At 42.0% G+C, this 20,080-nt stretch overlaps 1 protein-coding gene across 1 annotated transcript; it reads right to left on the bottom strand.

The window, feature by feature from the left end:
* Positions 1–12,443: 12,443 nt before the first annotated feature.
* Positions 12,444–17,744, bottom strand: LOC127343931 (la-related protein 6A). Its single transcript, XM_051370149.2, has 10 exons — positions 17,114–17,744; positions 16,819–16,900; positions 14,748–14,842; positions 14,570–14,641; positions 14,420–14,499; positions 14,201–14,285; positions 13,880–13,927; positions 13,519–13,770; positions 13,234–13,318; positions 12,444–12,688 (listed from the first exon to the last, which is right to left on the bottom strand). Exons 1-10 carry the CDS (start codon positions 17,696–17,698, stop codon positions 12,543–12,545), a joined length of 1,530 nt encoding a protein of 509 aa, XP_051226109.1. The 5' UTR covers positions 17,699–17,744; the 3' UTR covers positions 12,444–12,542.
* Positions 17,745–20,080: the final 2,336 nt, after the last annotated feature.

Raw genomic sequence — 20,080 nt, 5'->3', positions numbered from 1 at the left:
AAGCCCTGGCCGCGCCGACCTATAGTGTGGGCCCCTCGTGTGGCCCCCTGACCTGCCCTTCCGCCTACAAATAGCCTTCGTCGCGAAACCCCCAGTACCGAGAGCCACGATACGGAAAACCTTCCAGAGACGCCGCCGCCGCCAATCCCATCTCAGGGGATTCAGGAGATCGCCTCCGGCACCCTGCCGGAGAGGGGAATCATCTCCCGGAGGACTCTACGCCGCCATGGTCACCTCCGGAGTGATGTGTGAGTAGTCTACCCCTGGACTATGGGTCCATAGCAGTAGCTAGATGGTTGTCTTCTCCCCATTGTGCTTAATTGTCGGGTCTTGTGAGCTGCCGAACATGATCAAGATCATCTATCTGTAATTCTATATGTTGCGTTTGTTGGGATCCGATGAATAGAGAATACTTGTTATGTTGATTATCAATTTATATCTATGTGTTGTTTATGATCTTGCATGCTCTCCGTTACTAGTAGATGCTCTGGCCAAGTAGATGCTTGTAACTCCAAGAGGGAGTATTTATGCTCGATAGTGGGTTCATGTCTCCGTGAATCTGGGGAAGTGACAGAAATCTCTAAGATTATGGATGTGATGTTGCCACTAGGGATAAAACATTGGTGCTATGTTCGAGGATGTAGTTACTGATTATATTACGCGCAATACTTAATGCAATTGTCTGTTGTTAGCAACTTAATACTGGAAGGGGTTCGGATGATAACCTGAAGGTGGACTTTTTAGGCATAGATGCATGCTGGATAGCGGTCTATGTACTTTGTCGTAATGCCCAATTAAATCTCACTATACTCATCATAATATGTATGTGCATGGTCATGCCCTCTTTATTTGTCAATTGCCCAACTGTAATTTGTTCACCCAACATGCTGTTTATCTTATGGGAGAGACACCTCTAGTGAACTGTGGACCCCGATCCAATTCTCTATACTGAAATACAATCTACTGCAATACTGTTCTACTGTTTTCTGCAAACAATCATCATCTACACTATACATCTAATCCTTTGTTACAGCAAGCCGGTGAGATTGACAACCTCGCTGTTTCGTTGGGGCAAAGTACTTGGTTTGTGTTGTGCAGGTTCCACGTTGGCGCCGGAATCCCTGGTGTTGCGCCGCACTACATCTCGCCGCCATCAACCTTCAACGTTCTTCTTGGCTCCTACTGGTTCGATAAACCTTGGTTTCATACTGAGGGAAAACTTGCCGCTGTACGCATCACACCTTCCTCTTGGGGTTCCCAACGGACGCGTGCTGTACGCGTATCAAGCACTTTTTCTGGCGCCGTTGCCGGGGACCTGAAGAAAAGTTACACCACAGAGATCTCTAACTCCCACGTCAACTCTGCGCCAGCAAACTTTTTCTGGCGCCGTTGCCGGGGAGATCAAGACACGCTGCAAGGGGAGTCTCCACATCGCAATCTCTTTTACTTTGTTTTTGTCTTGCTTAGTTTTATTTACTACTTTGTTTGCTGCACTAAATCAAAATACAAAAAAATTAGTTGCTAGTTTTACTTTATTTGCTATCTTGTTTGCTATATTAAAAACACACAAAAAAATTAGTTACTTATATTTGCTTTACTTGTTTCAACATGTTTCCTTTTAATTTTACCGTAAAAGACATGCCGGTAGGGCGTGGGTCTATAATTGGGAGAAATAATATAGAAGAATTTTTCAACCATGTTAGTACCGTTGATGATTTTGAAGATAGACACTTGGTAGACCTTGCTCCTATTTATGAAATTGCCGCCGCTGCTTTAGTTCGTATGATGGAAACTAAATTTGTTAATCTCAATCCTATAATCCAACACATGTTTCTTACACTCGGTGATATGGAAGAAGGGGAAAAGAAAGATTTTGTTTTAGAAACCCTTCTTAGAGAATTTGGTGGTATAGCAAGAGAGGCTAGAAAGGTCTTTGCTAAATATGATATGCTTGGTTCTTATACCAATTTTGTTAGTCTCCTTGAAAAGATGGATATGGATAGAATAAAGTACACTAATAATATTAATGATGGTGGGGAAATCAAAGCACCAATACCATGTAAGCTCCTAGCAATGCATGAAGCACTAGAAAATAACTATGCTTGGCTTGTTCCTAAAAATTTGTTTGATGAGAGTAGCAAGCCCAAGACTAATGAAAAGGGAGATGCTAAAACTTATGTATCCAATATACTATGCATGGTTGAGAAAACTCCACACCCCGCTGTAGATGCACCATCCTTCGATAACACTTGATACACACTTTCTGCGCCTAGCTGAAAGGCGTTAAAGAAAAGCGCTTATGGGAGACAACCCATGTTTTTACTACAGTACTTTGTTTTTATTTTGTGTCTTGGAAGTTGTTTACTACTGTAGCAACCTCTCCTTATCTTAGTTTAGTGTTTTGTTGTGCCAAGTAAAGTCGTTGATAGTAAAGTTCATACTAGATTTGGATTACTGCGCAGAAACAGATTTCTTTGCTGTCACGAATCTGGGCAAAATTCTCTGTAGGTAACTCAGAAAATTATGCCAATTTACGTGAGTGATCCTCAGATATGTACGCAACTTTCATTCAATTTGAGCATTTTCATTTGAGCAAGTCTGGTGCCTCGATAAAATTCGTCAATACGAACTGTTCTGTTTTGACAGATTCTGCCTTTTATTTCGCATTGCCAGTTTTGTTATGTTCGATGGATATTTCGATTCCATTGACTTTCAGTAGCTTTGTGCAATGTCCAGAAGTGTTAAGAATAATTATGTCACCTCTTAACATGTATATTTTGATTGTGCACTAACCCTCTAATGAGTTGTTCTAAGTTTGGTGTGGAGGAAGTTTTCAAGGATCAAGAGAGGAAGATGATACAACATGATCAAGGAGAGTGAAAGCTCTAAGCTTGGGGATGCCCCGGTGGTTCACCCCTGCATATATCAAGAAGACTCAAGCGTCTAAGCTTGGGGATGCCCAAGGCATCCCCTTCTTCATCGACAACATTATCAGGTTCCTCCCCTGAAACTATATTTTTATTCCATCACATCTTATGTGCTTTTCTTGGAGCGTCGGTTTGTTTTTGTTTTTGTTTTGTTTGAATAAAATGGATCCTAGCATTCACTTTGTGGGAGAGAGACACGCTCCGCTGTAGCATATGGACAAGTATGTCCTTAGGCTTTACTCATAATATTCATGGCGAAGTTTCTTCTTCGTTAAATTGTTGTATGGTTGGAAACGGGAAATGTTGCATGTGGTAGTGAATAATAAAATACTTGTAGAACATTGAGTTTTGATAACTTGATTCTTTGCAAATGTTTTGAGATATTTAGATGGTAAGGCTTGCTGGATAAATGAGTTAAAATTAGTAGTGGATTGTTGTCTTTAAGCTTGTGCCGTACTACAAATTCTATTTAAATAGTTGAAGGCGTAGTTGGACTTGATAGCTTTCCATGTCTGAGAGTTCATCGTAATAACTAAGTTGTGCTGAAGGTCGAGGGAGCTAGCGGGGTACTTGTGCCACCGTGAACGGCCCTCCTTGGAGTAAATTTTAATCATGCTCTTAATGATGAACCTGCTAGTTGTTTGCAATAAGCTTGTGAGTTCTTTTTGACTAATGTTAAGCTACGGTTTTTGGCACTTCCACCATCCAAATTTGCTAGCCTCTTCGGTACTGTGCATTGCCTTTTGCTCACATTGAGAATTGTGCATACTTCGCCGGTACATCCAAACCCGTGGGAGAACTTTCTCTTGTTCTCCTACACATAAGCCCATACATCTCCTCAAAACAGCCACCATACCTACCTACCACAGTATTTCCATAGCTGTTCCGAGATATATTGCCATGCAACATCCATTTTACATTACATGCCATGTTGTCATTTATTATTTATATATTGCTTTGCATGATCATATACAGCTGATGTGTGGTTTACCCATGTTGCGCTAGATCATTGCACATCCTGCTACACTGGCAGAGGCATACAGTTTCATACATCATGTTTCATTCATTATGAGTTATTTGTACCAAAAAAGTGTGTTGTCATATTAGGATGTTGCCCCTAAAAATGAAAAGAGCCGAGGAGGCCACCAAAAAGAAAAGAAAAAAAAAGAAGAAAGAAAAAAATGAAAAGAAAGAAAAAGAAAAAGAAAGAAAAAAAAAGAAAAAAAAAGAGAATAAAGAAAAAAGGGGGCAGCATTACTATCTTTTATCCACACTTGTGCTCATGTTTTAGCACCCGCATTATTCATAGTCATCATTTGTGCTCATGTTCAGCACCTACATTCATATGAGAGAGTTTTCATGTTTTACTAGTATAACTATGTGGGGAATTTACACTATAGAACTTGGGTTGTATATTCCAATGATGAGCCTCCTCAAAAGTGCTCTAGGTCTTCGTGAGCAACCAAGTTGGATGCACCCCCACTAGTTCCATTGGAGAGCTTTCATACACATATAGCTCTATGTGCATCCGTTGCATGGCAATCACTACTCCTTGCATAGCATCGATCATAAGGCTTCCTCTTGTCTAATGGTCATTTACAGCTTTGCAAGCCTTTCTTCCATTTGGCCTTCCAAACCCCCATTAACGTTCTTTATGCCATAACATCCTGGTGCTAATACCAAATGCTTGCGCTCACCGGTTGAGTAGACTTTGAAACAGTTGATTCATGACGTTCATGTTTATGTTTACTTGACTGAATCCTTCTTATGTTGTGAAAATTTACTTGATGCTTGGAATGAAGGATAGAAATTCTATGCTGAATACTTAATACATCTTTAATGAACTTTGTACGGTTGCATGTCTTTAAAGCAATAGTTCATGAAAACTTCTAGCTTGTCTAACTCTTGCATTATCATCTCTTATATCAATATAGATACTTGCTTTGAATGATTTGATCTCAGCTCATATGCTTTACAATAGTATGATCAAGGTTATGATGGCATGTCACTCCAGAAATTATCTTTGTTTATCGTTTACCTGCTCGGGACGAGCAGGAACTAAGCTTGGGGATGCTGATACGTCTCCGACGTATTGATAATTTCTTATATTCCATGCCACATTATTGATGACATCTACATGTTTTATGCACACTTTATGTCATATTCGTGCATTTTTTGGAACTAACCTATTAACAAGATGCCGAAGTGCCAGTTGCTGTTTTCTGCTGTTTTTGGTTTCAGAAATCCTAGTAAGGAAATATTCTCGGAATTGGACGAAATCAACGCCCAGGGTCCTATTTTGCCACGAAGCTTCCAGAAGACCGAAGAGGAGACGAAGTGGGGCCACGAGGTGGCCACACCCTATGGCGGCGCGGCCCAAGCCCTGGCCGCGCCGACCTATAGTGTGGGCCCCTCGTGTGGCCCCCTGACCTGCCCTTCCGCCTACAAATAGCCTTCGCCGCGAAACCCCCAGTACCGAGAGCCACGATACGGAAAACCTTCCAGAGACGCCGCTGCCGCCAATCCCATCTCGGGGGATTCAGGAGATCGCCTCCGGCACCCTGCCGGAGAGGGGAATCATCTCCCGGAGGACTCTACGCCGCCATGGTCACCTCCGGAGTGATGTGTGAGTAGTCTACCCCTGGACTATGGGTCCATAGCAGTAGCTAGATGGTTGTCTTCTCCCCATTGTGCTTAATTGTCGGGTCTTGTGAGCTGCCGAACATGATCAAGATCATCTATCTGTAATTCTATATGTTGCGTTTGTTGGGATCCGATGAATAGAGAATACTTGTTATGTTGATTATCAATTTATATCTATGTGTTGTTTATGATCTTGCATGCTCTCCGTTACTAGTAGATGCTCTGGCCAAGTAGATGCTTGTAACTCCAAGAGGGAGTATTTATGCTCGATAGTGGGTTCATGTCTCCGTGAATCTGGGGAAGTGACAGAAATCTCTAAGATTATGGATGTGCTGTTGCCACTAGGGATAAAACATTGGTGCTATGTTCGAGGATGTAGTTACTGATTACATTACGCGCAATACTTAATGCAATTATCTGTTGTTAGCAACTTAATACTGGAAGGGGTTCGGATGATAACCTGAAGGTGGACTTTTTAGGCATAGATGCATGCTGGATAGCGGTCTATGTACTTTGTCGTAATGCCCAATTAAATCTCACTATACTCATCATAATATGTATGTGCATGGTCATGCCCTCTTTATTTGTCAATTGCCCAACTGTAATTTGTTCACCCAACATGTTGTTTATCTTATGGGAGAGACACCTCTAGTGAACTGTGGACCCCGGTCCAATTCTCTATACTGAAATACAATCTCGCAATCTTGTTCTCTGTTTTACGCAAACAATCATCATCCACACTATACATCTAATCCTTTGTTACAGCAAGCCGGTGAGATTGACAACCTCGCTGTTTCGTTGGGGCAAAGTACTTGGTTTGTGTTGTGCAGGTTCCACGTTGGCGCCGGAATCCCTGGTGTTGCGCCGCACTACATCTCGCCGCCATCAACCTTCAACGTGCTTCTTGGCTCCTACTGGTTCGATAAACCTTGGTTTCATACTGAGGGAAAACTTGCCGCTGTACGCATCACACCTTCCTCTTGGGGTTCCCAACGGACGCGTGCTGTACGCGTATCAACTTGCTATCAATATAGCCGAACCGGCTCAAGATCTTCTCAACATAATGGGATTGCGTTAGAGTAATCCCACTCTCGTTCTTAATCAGCTTGATGTTCAGAACCACATCAGCTTCTCCCAGATCTTTCATATCAAAGCTCTTTGACAAGAAAGACTTGACCTCGTGTATTACTCTCATGTTTGTACCAAAGATCAGAATATCATCCACATACAAACATATTATAACACCTTCGCCCCCACCATGGCGATAGTAAACGCATTTGTCAGCCTCATTGACAACAAAGCCTACAGAAGTTAAAGTTCTGTCAAACTTCTCATGCCATTGCTTAGGTGCTTGTTTCAGGCCATATAAAGATTTCAACAACTTGCACACCTTTCTTTCTTCACCTTTTACTACAAACCCATCAGGCTAATCCATATAGATTTCCTCTTCCAACTCTCCATTAAGGAAAGCTGTCTTTACGTCCATTTGATGAACGATAAGACCATAGGAGGCAGCCATGGATAGTAGTACTCGAATGATGGTAAGTCTAGCGACAGGTGAATAGGTGTCGAAGTAATCTTCACCTTCTCTCTGTGTGTAGCCTTTCGCTACAAGCCGCGCCTTGTACTTTTCAATAGTACTATCAGGTCTTAGCTTCTTCTTGAACACCCATTTGCAGCCCACAGGCTTGCATCCATGGGGTCCTTCTGATAGCTCCCAAGTTCCATTAGAAAGAATCGAGTCCATCTCGTTATGGACAGCTTCTTTCCAGTCATCTGCATCTGGAGATGCATATGCCTCTGCAATGGACGTGGGAGTATCATCCACAAGGTACACAATGAAATCATCACCAAAGGATTTTTCAATCCTTCGTCTCTTGCTCCGTTTAGGAGCTTCATTGTCATCCTTCTCAGTAACATTCTCATGTGATTGTTCAAAATACTCATTAGATGTACTGGACTCAGGAATTATCTCAGTAGAAATTCTAGCAATGCTATGCATATCTTTCATAGGAAACATATTCTCAAAAAATGTTGCATCACAAGATTCCATAATAGTATCAACATGCATATCAGGTACCTCGGATTGAACTACTAAAAATCTATATCCTACACTCCGAGGAGCATAACCTAGAAAGATACAATCCACTGTCTTTGGTCCAAGTTTGCGCTTCTTAGTAATTGGAATATTGACTTTCGCCAAACATCCCCATGTGCGCAAATATGAAAGTGATGGTTTTCTCCCAGTCCACTCCTCGTAAGGGGTTTTATCTTTATTCTTGTTAGGAACTCTATTCAGGACATGACATGAAGTCAACAAAGCCTCCCCCCACCATGCCTTTGATAAACCAGCAGTGGCTAACATGGAATTCACCAAGTCAGTCAGCGTGCGGTTTTTCCTCTCGGCAACCCCGTTTGATTGGGGTGAATAGGGAGGCGTCCTCTCATGAATAATGCCATGTTCCTCACAGAATTCATCAAAGATTTTAGGAAAATATTCGCCACCACGATCCGACCTGAGACGCTTGATCTTTCTCTCTAGTTGATTTTCAACTTCGGCTTATAAATTTTAAAGTAGTCTAAAGCTTCATCTTTAGTTTGCAACAAATAAACATAGCAAAATCTAGTCGCATCATCAATTAATGTCATGAAATATCTCTTTCCACCTTTTGTCAACACACCATTCATCTCGCATAGATCAGAATGTATGAGTTCTAGAGGTGCCAAGTTTCTCTCCTCGGCCGCCTTGTGAGGCTTCCGAGGTTGCTTCGATTGCACACAACTATGGCACTTAGAACCTTTGGCAATGGTGAAATTCGGAATTAAACTTAAACTGGATAGCCGAGACATTAAACCAAAATTAATGTGACATAAACGAGAATGCCAAATACTGGTATCATCACTAACATTGCCACAAATATGGTTCACAGACTTATTACTGAAATCGGAAAGCGAAAAGCGGAACAAGCCTCCGCACTCATAGTCTTTACCAATAAATTGTCCAAACTTGGAAACAACTACTTTATTCGACTCTAAAACAACCTTAAACCCATCTCTGCATAGAAGGGAGCCGCTAACGAGATTCTTGTTCATAGTAGGGACATGCTGCACGTTCCTCAGCTGCACGATCTTCCCCGAAGTGAACTTCAGATCTACCGTGCCAACACCACGAATAGAAGCATGTGACCCATTCCCCATCAAGACGGAAGAATCCCGGGCGACCTGGTAAGAAGTGAACATGGATATGTCAGCACACACATGAACATTAGCACCTGTATCAATCCACCAACATGGAGATTGAAATACCGAAAGAACAGTAAAGAGATTACCGTACCCATCAGCATTGCTAGCGGTCACCGTGTTGACTTGCCTCGCCTTTTTCTTGCGGTCTGCCCTCTCTGGACAGTCCTTAGAAAAGTGGTCAGTCTCTCCACAGGTAAAGCAGCTCAGATCTGCTTTGTTTATCATCTTCTTCTTCTTGAAGGTTGTAGTCTTCATAGGCTTATTGAAGGAGGGCTTGTTATTCCCTTTATTCTTGCTGTAGGGTTTCTTCTGCACCATGTTGGCGCTAGACTGACCCTCTCCTCTCTCTGTAGTATCCTTAGCCCGAGCTTTCTCCTCAACATTAAGAGATGCTATCAGATTTTCAACTGATATCTCCTGTCTCTTATGTTTGAGAGTTGTGGCAAAGTTCCTCCATGAAGGGGGCAACTTAGCGATGATGCATCTAGCCACAAACTTGTCAGGTAAGGCACACTTAAGGAGTTCAAGCTCTTTCGCAATGCACTGTATCTCATGAGCTTGTTCGACTACAGAACGGTTATTTACCATCCTGATGTCATGGAAGCTCTCCATGATGTGCAGTTCACTGCCTGCATCGGTTGCACCGAATTTAGCATTCACATCACACAGACGATCAGCAAGAATACTCAGAACGCATCCGACGAAGAGAGTATTGTTTTCCTTGAACTTGTTCTGATCTTGGTCAGATATAGTTCCTTCAGGTAAACCATTACTAACTTCGAACACTTTCAGATGAGTAAGCCAGAGCGTGGCCTTAACCTGCCACCTCTTAAAGTGCACACCGGTAAACTTATCCGGCCTCAGTGCGTCAGCAAAGCCAGCCATTGTTAACTCAGGAAATTGCCTACAATTAGGTTTTTGGATTGTTGGATAATTAGGCACAATTTCCATGATTAATTCTAGAATATTAAGCATGACGACAGTAACTACTAACATGTGAAACTCGAACATACTAGATGCAGTGATCAACATGAACAGTAGCAGAGCAAACAATACAACATCCATCGCTAAACAGATCGAGATATGTCGCACGTACCGATCTGGTGGAGGTGGCGGTGAAGGTGTAGCAGACGATGTCGCAGCAGTAACGTTGTTGATGACAACGTTGTTGACGACGGGGACGACGGGTCGAAGTAGACGGCGTTGTAGACGACGGTAGGCAGAACCGCCCGACTTGGACGGAAGGCGACCCGTGATGACGAGCTTGAGCAGTCGCGCAGAGCGCTTCCCAAAAATCTAATTCGCCCTCTCCCGTACAGGATCGCAAGGACGAGTGGTTCCGGAGACCTGCTCTCCCGTTCGCCGATGCACGTCGGCGCGCGGGATGGAGTAGGCTACGATGGCGGCGCAAGCAGAGAGAGGTGGAAACCCTAACTCGTGTATTAGATGTGTTTCTGCGGTAGCCGGGTAGGAGATTATATAGGCTCGGGAAACCCTAGGCAACGTGGGCCACACCCACGTCGCACGAACGTTTCGAGTCGGTAACAGATAGCCCACGATCCGGGAGCGACCCGAACCGACTAACTGCGACGCGTCCGTCTAGGACTCTGTTCGTTTTCCTGAGCTGCAAAAAATAAGGAAAGTCTCGGGTCGAGGCTCAATCCACTCACCACGAGCGCGACGCGCGCGTCGTGTTGTGTCGTGTAGCACTCCTATTCTCACTCACTTACTAGTGGTGGAACAACCCACATTATAAGGTGGTCTAACTTCCTCCCAACTTTCCAGGTGGGACTAAACTTCCCACCTCTTGCCACTCCCTAGTGAGCTGCCACCAACTTGGGCTCAAACTCACAAGGCTACCACTATGTGGGATTTGAGATTTATAGGGAAATCTGAAATCTAGTATGTGCCACTTAAAGTGGGCCCAATATTTCAACACAAACATGGGGCTGACCGGCCGACTAAGACGGCTACTACCTCCAAGAATCTGTCTGTTCACCATTGATGTGTGCAGCTGAGCTGGCAACCGAGTTCTGCTATCCAAGAAGCCGTAACAAAACACAGTCCACATCGATTGCACAAAATAGTCCACATCGATTACACAATTTCAGTAACCAACTAAGGGCTATTTTTTGGGCTTATGCTTATAGAGAAGCCAGCTTATGAATTTCGGTGGGGAAGAACTCCGGTGGGGAGAAACTCGTAGAAATTGTTCTTCCCCTTCTTTTGAGCTTATAGAGTTTGTTGTGTTTAGTTGTGTAATGTCTATAATGCCCATGATATTTGATATGTGCCCAATATTGGACGATAATCAATCACAAGCATGGACAATTCATCCGCACATTTCAAACCATGGCCCAATTTCAGTGTCGAACATGATAAAAAAGACAGTGTTGAACATAGTCATCAAATTTTAATCAACAAAATCGATCAGCAGCATGGAGGCTGAGCTCGTGGTGAACAATAGCATGGAGACGGAGCGGAGCAAAGAAGATGCAGGAGGAAGTCCGATGGGGATCTCGACTTGGCGGAGAGTGCTCAGCGGAGGAGGAGCGCCTCATGGCAACTGCCGGGGGGGATGGTCGTGCTGGGGCAGGGTGTGTGGCGTTGGGGTGGCCGACGACGGAAACCCTCACCCACACGCGAGGGGATGAGGTGTCGATCCGTGCTACGGGTGGAGGAGCAGCCACGAGTAGCGGCGAAGGGCGGAGCAGAAGCGGCGGGGGGTGGGGCAGCTGCATGCGAGCGCTGGGGATGGCAACGCCGGTGGGGTGGGCGGTGGTGAAGTCATGGAACCCTAGCGGGCAGGCTTGGCTCGATGCGGGGAGAGGTGTGCGGTGATTTTTTTTTCTTCTTCTTTTCAGGGGCAGGCAATTTGCTCAAGTGGAGTTGCATTCTGCTGTAAAATTTACTAAACTGGAGAGGCAGATTCACATACGGCTTCAGTTCCTCAGAAGCTCGAGGGGCCAATTTCTGAAATTGCACTGTGCATTCGCTGCTCCATGGAAATAAGCCTGTGTTAAGTCAAACACTTCTTTTTAACTTCAAGTTTGGGACCTAGAAGCTGCTCTATAAGCCCAAGAGCGTCCTAATGCAGCGCGGCGAAGCAAGAGGAAAGAATGGTGAAAACCATGGTAGATCTGAGCATAGCTGCATAGTGAAGGTCTCTTGGATGTACTGTTTCTGCTTGCACCAAGTTTGGTAAGGCGATCTTCCGCGGCACATACACAGCCCCACACCCTCAAGTTCCGTTTTTTTGTTGTTGCCAAGTGGTAGGTTCTGAGAAGAAAAAATCACATGACACGAGGTTCATGCATTGGTCTTCATACTTCAGTAACCAATCAATCTTCCATTTATAACATGTATTTTACATAAGGCACAAGAAACAGCAAGGGCCCAACGATTAGCAGCACGACAAGTTCAACAACGTGGTAGACCCTCCTAAACATAGCAGGGCAGGACCAGGCTCCAGGACGTGCTCCCAGTATCATTTGTTCGTGCAACACTTACCCAATCAGTACAAAACTTTGCCAGTCATCAGACAAGTTGTCACTGCGTCACAAATATACATATGCAGCGGTAAAAGACCAACCAACCAATCATGAAATCCCCAACTTAAGTGCCAGTGAATTCAGAAAAGACGCTGCATACAAAAATAGAGGGCCTTTCCGGTATACAAATCATTTTCATACACAGATCTTTACCACGCTTCATTGTAAAAAAAAAGTTCTATTCTTCAGCCTTTTCGGCTTTTGGAGGTGGAAGTGGTCTACCACGCCCCATTACAAAGCCCCTTGTTCCATCTGGCATTCTCGGTCCAGAAATAGGCTTGTTTACAGAGACCGAACCAGAAATAGTAGGAGACGAGACATTCCCTGATATGGGTATTGAGAATATTAGAAATGTAAACACCTTGCAGACTGTAGTGATTGCTATGTAACATAAATGAGAAAATTGTAGTCAAGGATGTAAAAGCACAGGAGGTTATATGGCTGTCTTTCACACGTTTGTTTGGATAACCAAGAATGTGAATGGCAGGATAACTAGGGTTGATTTATTTGGCTCATGCAGATGATGACCATGCTAAATTAAATGATTTTATCTACAAAATGTAGCATAACATTAGCCAATCAAAATTACCATGAGATTCATCAAGCTGAAAAGGGTCCTAGCTGGGGAAACAGGTGAGGTCATTGTCACATGAACTAGGTAAATGAAAGGTATCATCGTCACATTTGTCTCTTGGTGCATTGATTTGGGAATAAACTCAAACTGAAGTTATGTGTTCAAATAGACGTCATCTATGCAATACACACTCCATTCAATGCACAAAACAAACAGATATTGTTGCTCTATCACTACAATAGTACAAAGATTAATCAGATCCACAAATTTAGAAGGTAGCAGTTGTGTAGAATACCTTGTCCGCTCATACCTTTTCCTTGGCTTCTGTATCGGCCTTTCTGACCACTGTTAGCATTTGTCTTTTGGTGTTGGCGCACTTCCTGTAGATGTACACAACAGGCTATGAGTTTTCTCAGAAATAATACATATATACTTAAGTTTGCAGCATGTGCACAGTTCACGAACATAGGTCCAAACTATCAGCAAGTGCACCGACAAGTGATGCACACAATTACAGGAAATAAATCTTCAGACAGACAATTGAACAGTAATAACCATAGGTATACTATAAAATTCATACCTCCTGACTAACGTCAGAGTTCACGTTTTCCTTATCCAAAGCAACCTCTCCTGAGTCAGCACCAGCCCTTTTTTCTGATACTAGCTTTTGTGCTTCTTTTGAAGACTGGCCCTCGTTGTTCTTTTTGGAAACTGTTCCATGATTTTCCTTTGAAGATTGGATATGCTTTCCTGATCCCATTACACTCCGTTTAGCCAGAAGTATGACTCTCATCCCAGTTCTCCAGTTCCTCTCATCACTTAAGGTGGACACCTAATATAATCAAAAGCTCAAGACATGTTAAAAAGAAAGTAACTCTTCCAGATGTACAACTCTTTGCTTAGCACCAAATGGGTCAGTTCATATGAGATGAATAACTTACAGCCTTCTCAGCTGCCTCCACTGCTTCATACTCAACAATGGCATGCACCTGCAAAACCCTCGAGTCTTGGTTAAATGGATATGACCAAATTGATCCAGCACCTAAAAAATATTTTTCTCTAGATTTAAAGACAAATAATGTTATTAAACAGATCTCTTCTGAGTATAAATTTTTCATTGAATGATTAGTCACAACAGTGTGGTTATTGTGTAAAGACAGGTTGATACAAATAATCACGTAAAGAGCTATGTATTCACAGGTATAAAATAAAGAACAGCCATCAAATAATAGTAAGATCTCAAATATGTTTAGAGCACATACCTTCTTACTCAGCATGAAGTCAGGCTTCTTGGAACCTGCAGATTCTCCCACTGCATGTGGATCATTAATGGTTATCTTCATAATTCTGGTACATGAAATGATAAAAGTTCAGTTTCAGAATGATATAGCATCTGTTATTAACTGCTTTCAAAATGTCACAACATAAAATACCCAAGTACAATAAAAGCGTAGAGTACTACATGTGTCCAGATAACATACTTGCCCACTGTTCCAAACTTCTCCTGTATATTCTCCATGGAGAAACCTAGAGGTAGATTTTCCACCAGAACCGTCCTTTTCTGAAAATAAATTATAGTTAAAACATAGATAAAGTTAAAACGTTCCAGTGAGGGAGAAACAGAAATTCACCTTGACGTCTTTCAACTCACTGCATGGCAAGGGATGTAACCTTCTGACCCTTTTCCCATTAGAGCTCACAACCTGAGATAAGACAGCAATTACAACTGGATATCAAGTAGCAGTCACATATTTCCGTCCATAGAAACTACAAACCATCAGAACAGAAAACAAAAGGGCAGAATATTACCAGCTTAGATGATGTCCTAAGGGCAGCTTCAATTATAGATTGGTCCTGAACAAGTTTCTTCATTTTTCTAAATGACGCAATAACTCCAACTGGAACTATTGTCAAAAACGAAAATACAATCAGAAACGATTATTCTACATTTCTACAACACATCACAGGAAATATTCATTAAAATCAAAGTATCAAACCATGGCACCTATCTTTTTGATATAGGCTGAAGTACAATACATTGCTGACCAACACTAAAGTTTAATCAGGTTTCCGATTTGCATTGCTTATAGTGGTAGGCAGTGGTGGAACTAGCGCGTTAACTGAGCCTTGGCAAAGTGTAGCTGCAGTTACATTGCCCGTTGTTTGCCCATCCAAACAGCTTCTTCATTCCTTATTTTTCTTATAATATTTCAATGGACTTAGCTGGCTGAGCCCAGGCAGCCGCCCGGGCATGCCGGGCTGTGGCTATGCCACTGGTGGTAGGTTTATGGGAAGAGCCTTCTTACATTCAAATGGGACTCTTAATAAACGTTAGCAACTTACAACCCAAACACAGTAGGTTTCCGACATACAAGCAACTTTACTCAAAGTGATTTGTTTTATATTTTTGCCAATTTCAATTGCAGTAATAACGAAGAAATGCAGAACAGTAGAAATCCACAAATATAGAAAAAAATCAAACACAGAATTCTGAACATTAACATAGTTCACATCACATGGGTGCTAAATGGATTACCACCATTTAGGCTAATTCGTAAGAAGTTATTAGTAGTGTGCATACAAAATTCAAGGAAATATCATACATATATAATACTATATGAAAACCGAAACGAAAAACTGTCTTGCAAAACAACTGTAGTATTTGTGTTGTTCTTTCATACTTCACTTCAATGGGACTATTTGGTTCAGCCCTCACGTCACAATGTTCTGCATAAATTATGCCTACACACAATGCATGTTTTCTTCTGTATATTTGTACTTTGTAAGATCTTCATTTATTGTTCGTATCTCGTTGCTTGAAAATACAAACTCGTCCACCACCACACACACAACAATATCAACCAAAATATACCAATCCATCTTAAAGTAAATATGGAGCTACATTTTGATACGTACAAAATATTCATTTCTGTGTGCACTTGCCGATGGCACAGAACTACAGCTCAAGAATCTGTCACATTGTGTTAAGGGACATCTCAGATGAGTAAGAAGCATATCATTTACTCGGTGATATACCTTGACGGAGCTACCATGGCGGAAGACCAGGCAACATCTGTCAATCACAAGATCAGATGTATATATCTTCATGGTCCCAAATCAAACCAGAAGCAAGGCAACAAAAATTACTACCTAAACCATCAAAAGGAAACTGAGAACAAGATGCTATGCTTAGGTTTTAAAAACTCCAAAAAAAAAAAACAAGACACCACCAATGATCTCTACTTTTCTTGATAGAATGGAGTGAATCAGACCAATGTGTATGTATATTCACAAAGGCCTAGACCAGCTTCTCGGCACAACTAAATGAAAGCTGCACCCCGAGTACCCATGTATAAGCCTTATCATAAGTACCTGTCACATTTCATCATTTTCATCTCCATTCCACCACTCCTAGGATAAGTAGGGCAAGAAACATCTGCCAGGTTTTAAAATGCAGAAATCCTGAGAACTGATATTGCAGAGCTGGAGAATGCTCCATGATGGGTAGGCATGCAGAAATGTTCCGAAAATAAAGATACAGAAAATGCCTTCAAATCGAATACGTGCTGCTGATAAATAGAGCAAGTTATGGTCTTCTAGCCTTCTAGGATGTAGTTTCCGCACACAGAAAACTTGTTTCGAAGACAGAAAGTTCAAATCTCTTGTGACATATAATTGTGCCTTTAAAATAAATGATGCTCTCATAAGCAGTTAAAAACAGACAGGACAAGCAGTGCAGTTTACAAAGCTATTGTCTGGCAAACACACCTAAAACAACAACTAGGAACTAGAAATTGTCACTTGTGAGCACCACACTTCAGAGTATTTTCAGAGTTGTTTAAACTACATGTATGTCCTGAAGCAATGACACGGTACTTACCAAAGCCATCCTTGTTCTTTTTGACAAATTTCAACATAAACTCGTCCGTCGGAAGGTTCTCATCGCTGAAGTAGTACTCCACCTGCAAATTCGAAACAGTTTGCTTTCAGATAATCACACCATTCATAATATGGTTTGTGTTTCGCGCGAATGCAGGATTACAAGATGCTTGTGGACACTGACTACAGAGATTGCATTTGTATCTATATATGAAGGTGCTAAGTGCTAACTAAAGAGAGCACAGGAGACTCAGCATTCTTACAAGAAACAAAAAATCAGACGGTGACCGGTGTACCTGCTTGACGATCTTGTCGCGGAGCTCGTCGGTAAGCACCACACTAGGGACGAGAGCCTCGGAGATCTCCGAAGAGGCACCGTCGACAGTGGCAGGGACGATGAGATGGTCGTCCTCCGCCTCAAGAGGCGGAGATGGCAGCAGCAGGGGCACACCACCGCCGGCGCCAACCTTGGTGACCTCCGATGAAGCGGCTTCGACGGTGTCAGGCACGACGAGCAGATCCTCATCCGCCTCAACAGGCGGTGATATCGGCATCAGGGGCACGGCACCACCGGCGCCATCCTCGGAGTCGGAGGCCTCCGAAGAAGCGGCTTCGACGGTGTCGGGGACCACGACGGGGTCTTCCTCCGCCTCAAGAAGCGGCGATGTCGTGAGTGGGGGCACGGTGCCAGCTTTGGAGGCCTCCGGAGAAGCGACTTTGACGGTGTCGGGGACGACGACGGGGTCATCCTCCGCCTCGAGAGGCCGAGACGGGGGCGGCAGGGATTCGGGTGCGGCGGCGACGAGGGGTGGAGCCTGGCCGTCCATGTCGGAGGGGATCAGGGGAGCCGAGTCGCCCGCCGACCGGTCGCCGCCGCTCATGGTGGCTGGCGGCTGCGGGGCGGGTGCGACTGCGGGCTCGAGATTGTGGCTTGGGTGGGGAGTTGGGCTTTATACGACTCGGCCGAGGCTTATGGCCGTCCGAGACGGCCCAATGGACAACTCTGACTGGCCCAAATATCACCTTCGAAGAAGCAGCAATAACGCGCAAATCCTATACACGGGAGGTGCTGTACACCGACCTGATCGGTGTGTACGGGCCACCGCACACCCCCACCGACCAGGTCGGTTGGTTGGGCCGCAGCCCATTAAGAGCAGGTACGTTTTTTCTTTTTTTTGCTGTTACTTTTCTGTTAATATTTTTCTTTTTCAATATTTAATTGTTTAAAAAATATTTTTGGAGAACAAATTTCCAAATCTGTTCAGATTCGAAATTTTCGAAATTTTTAAAATGTTCAGATTTTGTTTTAATTTTTTTTCGAAATTTGAACATTTTCGGATATAGACATAATTTAAATTTGAACATTTTTTAAATTTTGTAAATTTATTTTTTTTCAAAAATTAACATTCTTAGTTATGAACATTTTTCGAATTTGAACATTTTTCCAAATTTGAACGCTTTATAAATTTGAACGGATTTTAAATTTGAACGCTTTTATAATTTGAACATTTTTTGTATTTGAATATTTTTCAAATTGGAACGGATTTCAAATTTTAACGCTTTTATAATTTGAATATTTTTGTATTTGAACGGTTTTCAAATTTGAACGATTTTCAAATTTGAATATTTTTTGAATTTTGAACAATTTTCAATTTTGAAAAAATCTAAATTTGAACTATTTTCAAATTTGAACAAAAATAAAAATAGACAGAAAAGAAACAAAACAAAAAAGAAAAAGAAACAGAAAATAAAAAAGAAAAAAGAAAAACAAAAGAAAAAAGAAAAAAGAAACAGAAAACAGAAAAATAGGCGAACTTGTCGCGCACAGGTCGGCCGCTACCGCGCGCCGCACACCCCCCGCGCGCGGTATGGGCCGGCCTGGTCGGCCCAGTTCGCCTATTTTTTCTGTTTCTTTTTCTTTTTTTCTTTTTTATTTTCTGTTTCTTTTTTGTTTCTTTTTCTTTTTTTGTTTTGTTTCTTTTCTGTTTATTTTTATTTTTTCCAAATTTTAAAATAGTTTAAATACAGAAATTTTTCGAAATTAATTTTTTCAAAATTAAAAAATGTTCAAATTTTAAAAACATTCAAATTTGAAAACCATTCAAATACAAAAAAAATATTTAAATTATAAAAACGTTCAAATTTGAAATCCATTTATTTGAAAAATGTTCAAATTATAAAATCGTTTAAATTTGAAATCCATTCAAATATATAAACCGTTCAAATTTGGGAAAATGTTCATAACTAAAAATATTAATTTTGGGAAAAAATAAATTTCACAAATTGTAAATTATGTTCATATCCAAAAATGTTCAAATTTCGAAAAAATTAAATCAAAATCTGAACATTTTTCAAATTTCGAAAATTTCAAATCTGAACAGATTTTGAAATTTTGTTCTCCGAAAATATATTTTTTAAAGTTAGATATTGAAAAAAAAATTAACAGAAAAGAAATCGCAAAAAAAACTTACCTACCCTTAATGGGCCGCGGCCCAACCTACCGACCTGGTCGTTGGGGTGTGCGGTACCCCGTACATGCCGACCAGGTCGGTGTACAGCAGCCCCCCAATAATGTGCCTCTGGGGTTTGGTCCTTTTCAGACCAGTTTCCTGTAAAGAAGCTGAAAAAGGTCCACTTAAAACACCTTCAGGTTAGGTCTGGCCCAGAAAACGATTAGATCGATACTAGTAGTTTCCAACAAGTCGTTCTCGTTCTCTGCTGAGTGATGCAACCTTGCACGGGGTCCCTGAGGGCAGGGCAATGCATAGCCTTAGAGGTGTTATCTTAGTTGGGATGGTTCAAATTAGGTTCGGATAAGGAGGCAGCCTCTTCAATCATAAAGTAAAAGCTGAGTGGAAATGTGAGAGGGAAAGAGAAAAACAAAATCAGTTTTTGAGAGAAAAACATATTAACGAGATCATAACATAGCATGCATATGTCAAAAGTTTTATCCAAACCTAGTTGGACAGCTGCCTCCATAGCTCGTGCCCGAGGTTGCTTTTACTCACTCTCCCTTAATCTCCCCCATCAACTCTCTTTAAACTCAATACAACCATGTTTTGATTTAAATAAATAATCTCTACACGGTGATATGGTTCCATACTAACAATCAATTTTGAGATCCGTCAATTCTAAATATCAAGCTTCATGTTCATGTTTGGAGCTTTTGCTACCAAATTTCGTTTAATTTGTCGCACACGGTTGACCGTTTGAAATTTACTTTTAGGAGAAGCTTCTTCTCACCATTTTGCACAACTTTTGTT

The sequence above is a fragment of the Lolium perenne genome, chromosome 3, assembly GCF_019359855.2.
Source record: "Lolium perenne isolate Kyuss_39 chromosome 3, Kyuss_2.0, whole genome shotgun sequence".
In the NCBI taxonomy this organism is placed as follows: domain Eukaryota; kingdom Viridiplantae; phylum Streptophyta; class Magnoliopsida; order Poales; family Poaceae; genus Lolium; species Lolium perenne.
The sequence above is the reverse complement of the archived record's forward strand: the minus strand, read 5'-3'. Positions and strand labels throughout refer to the sequence as shown.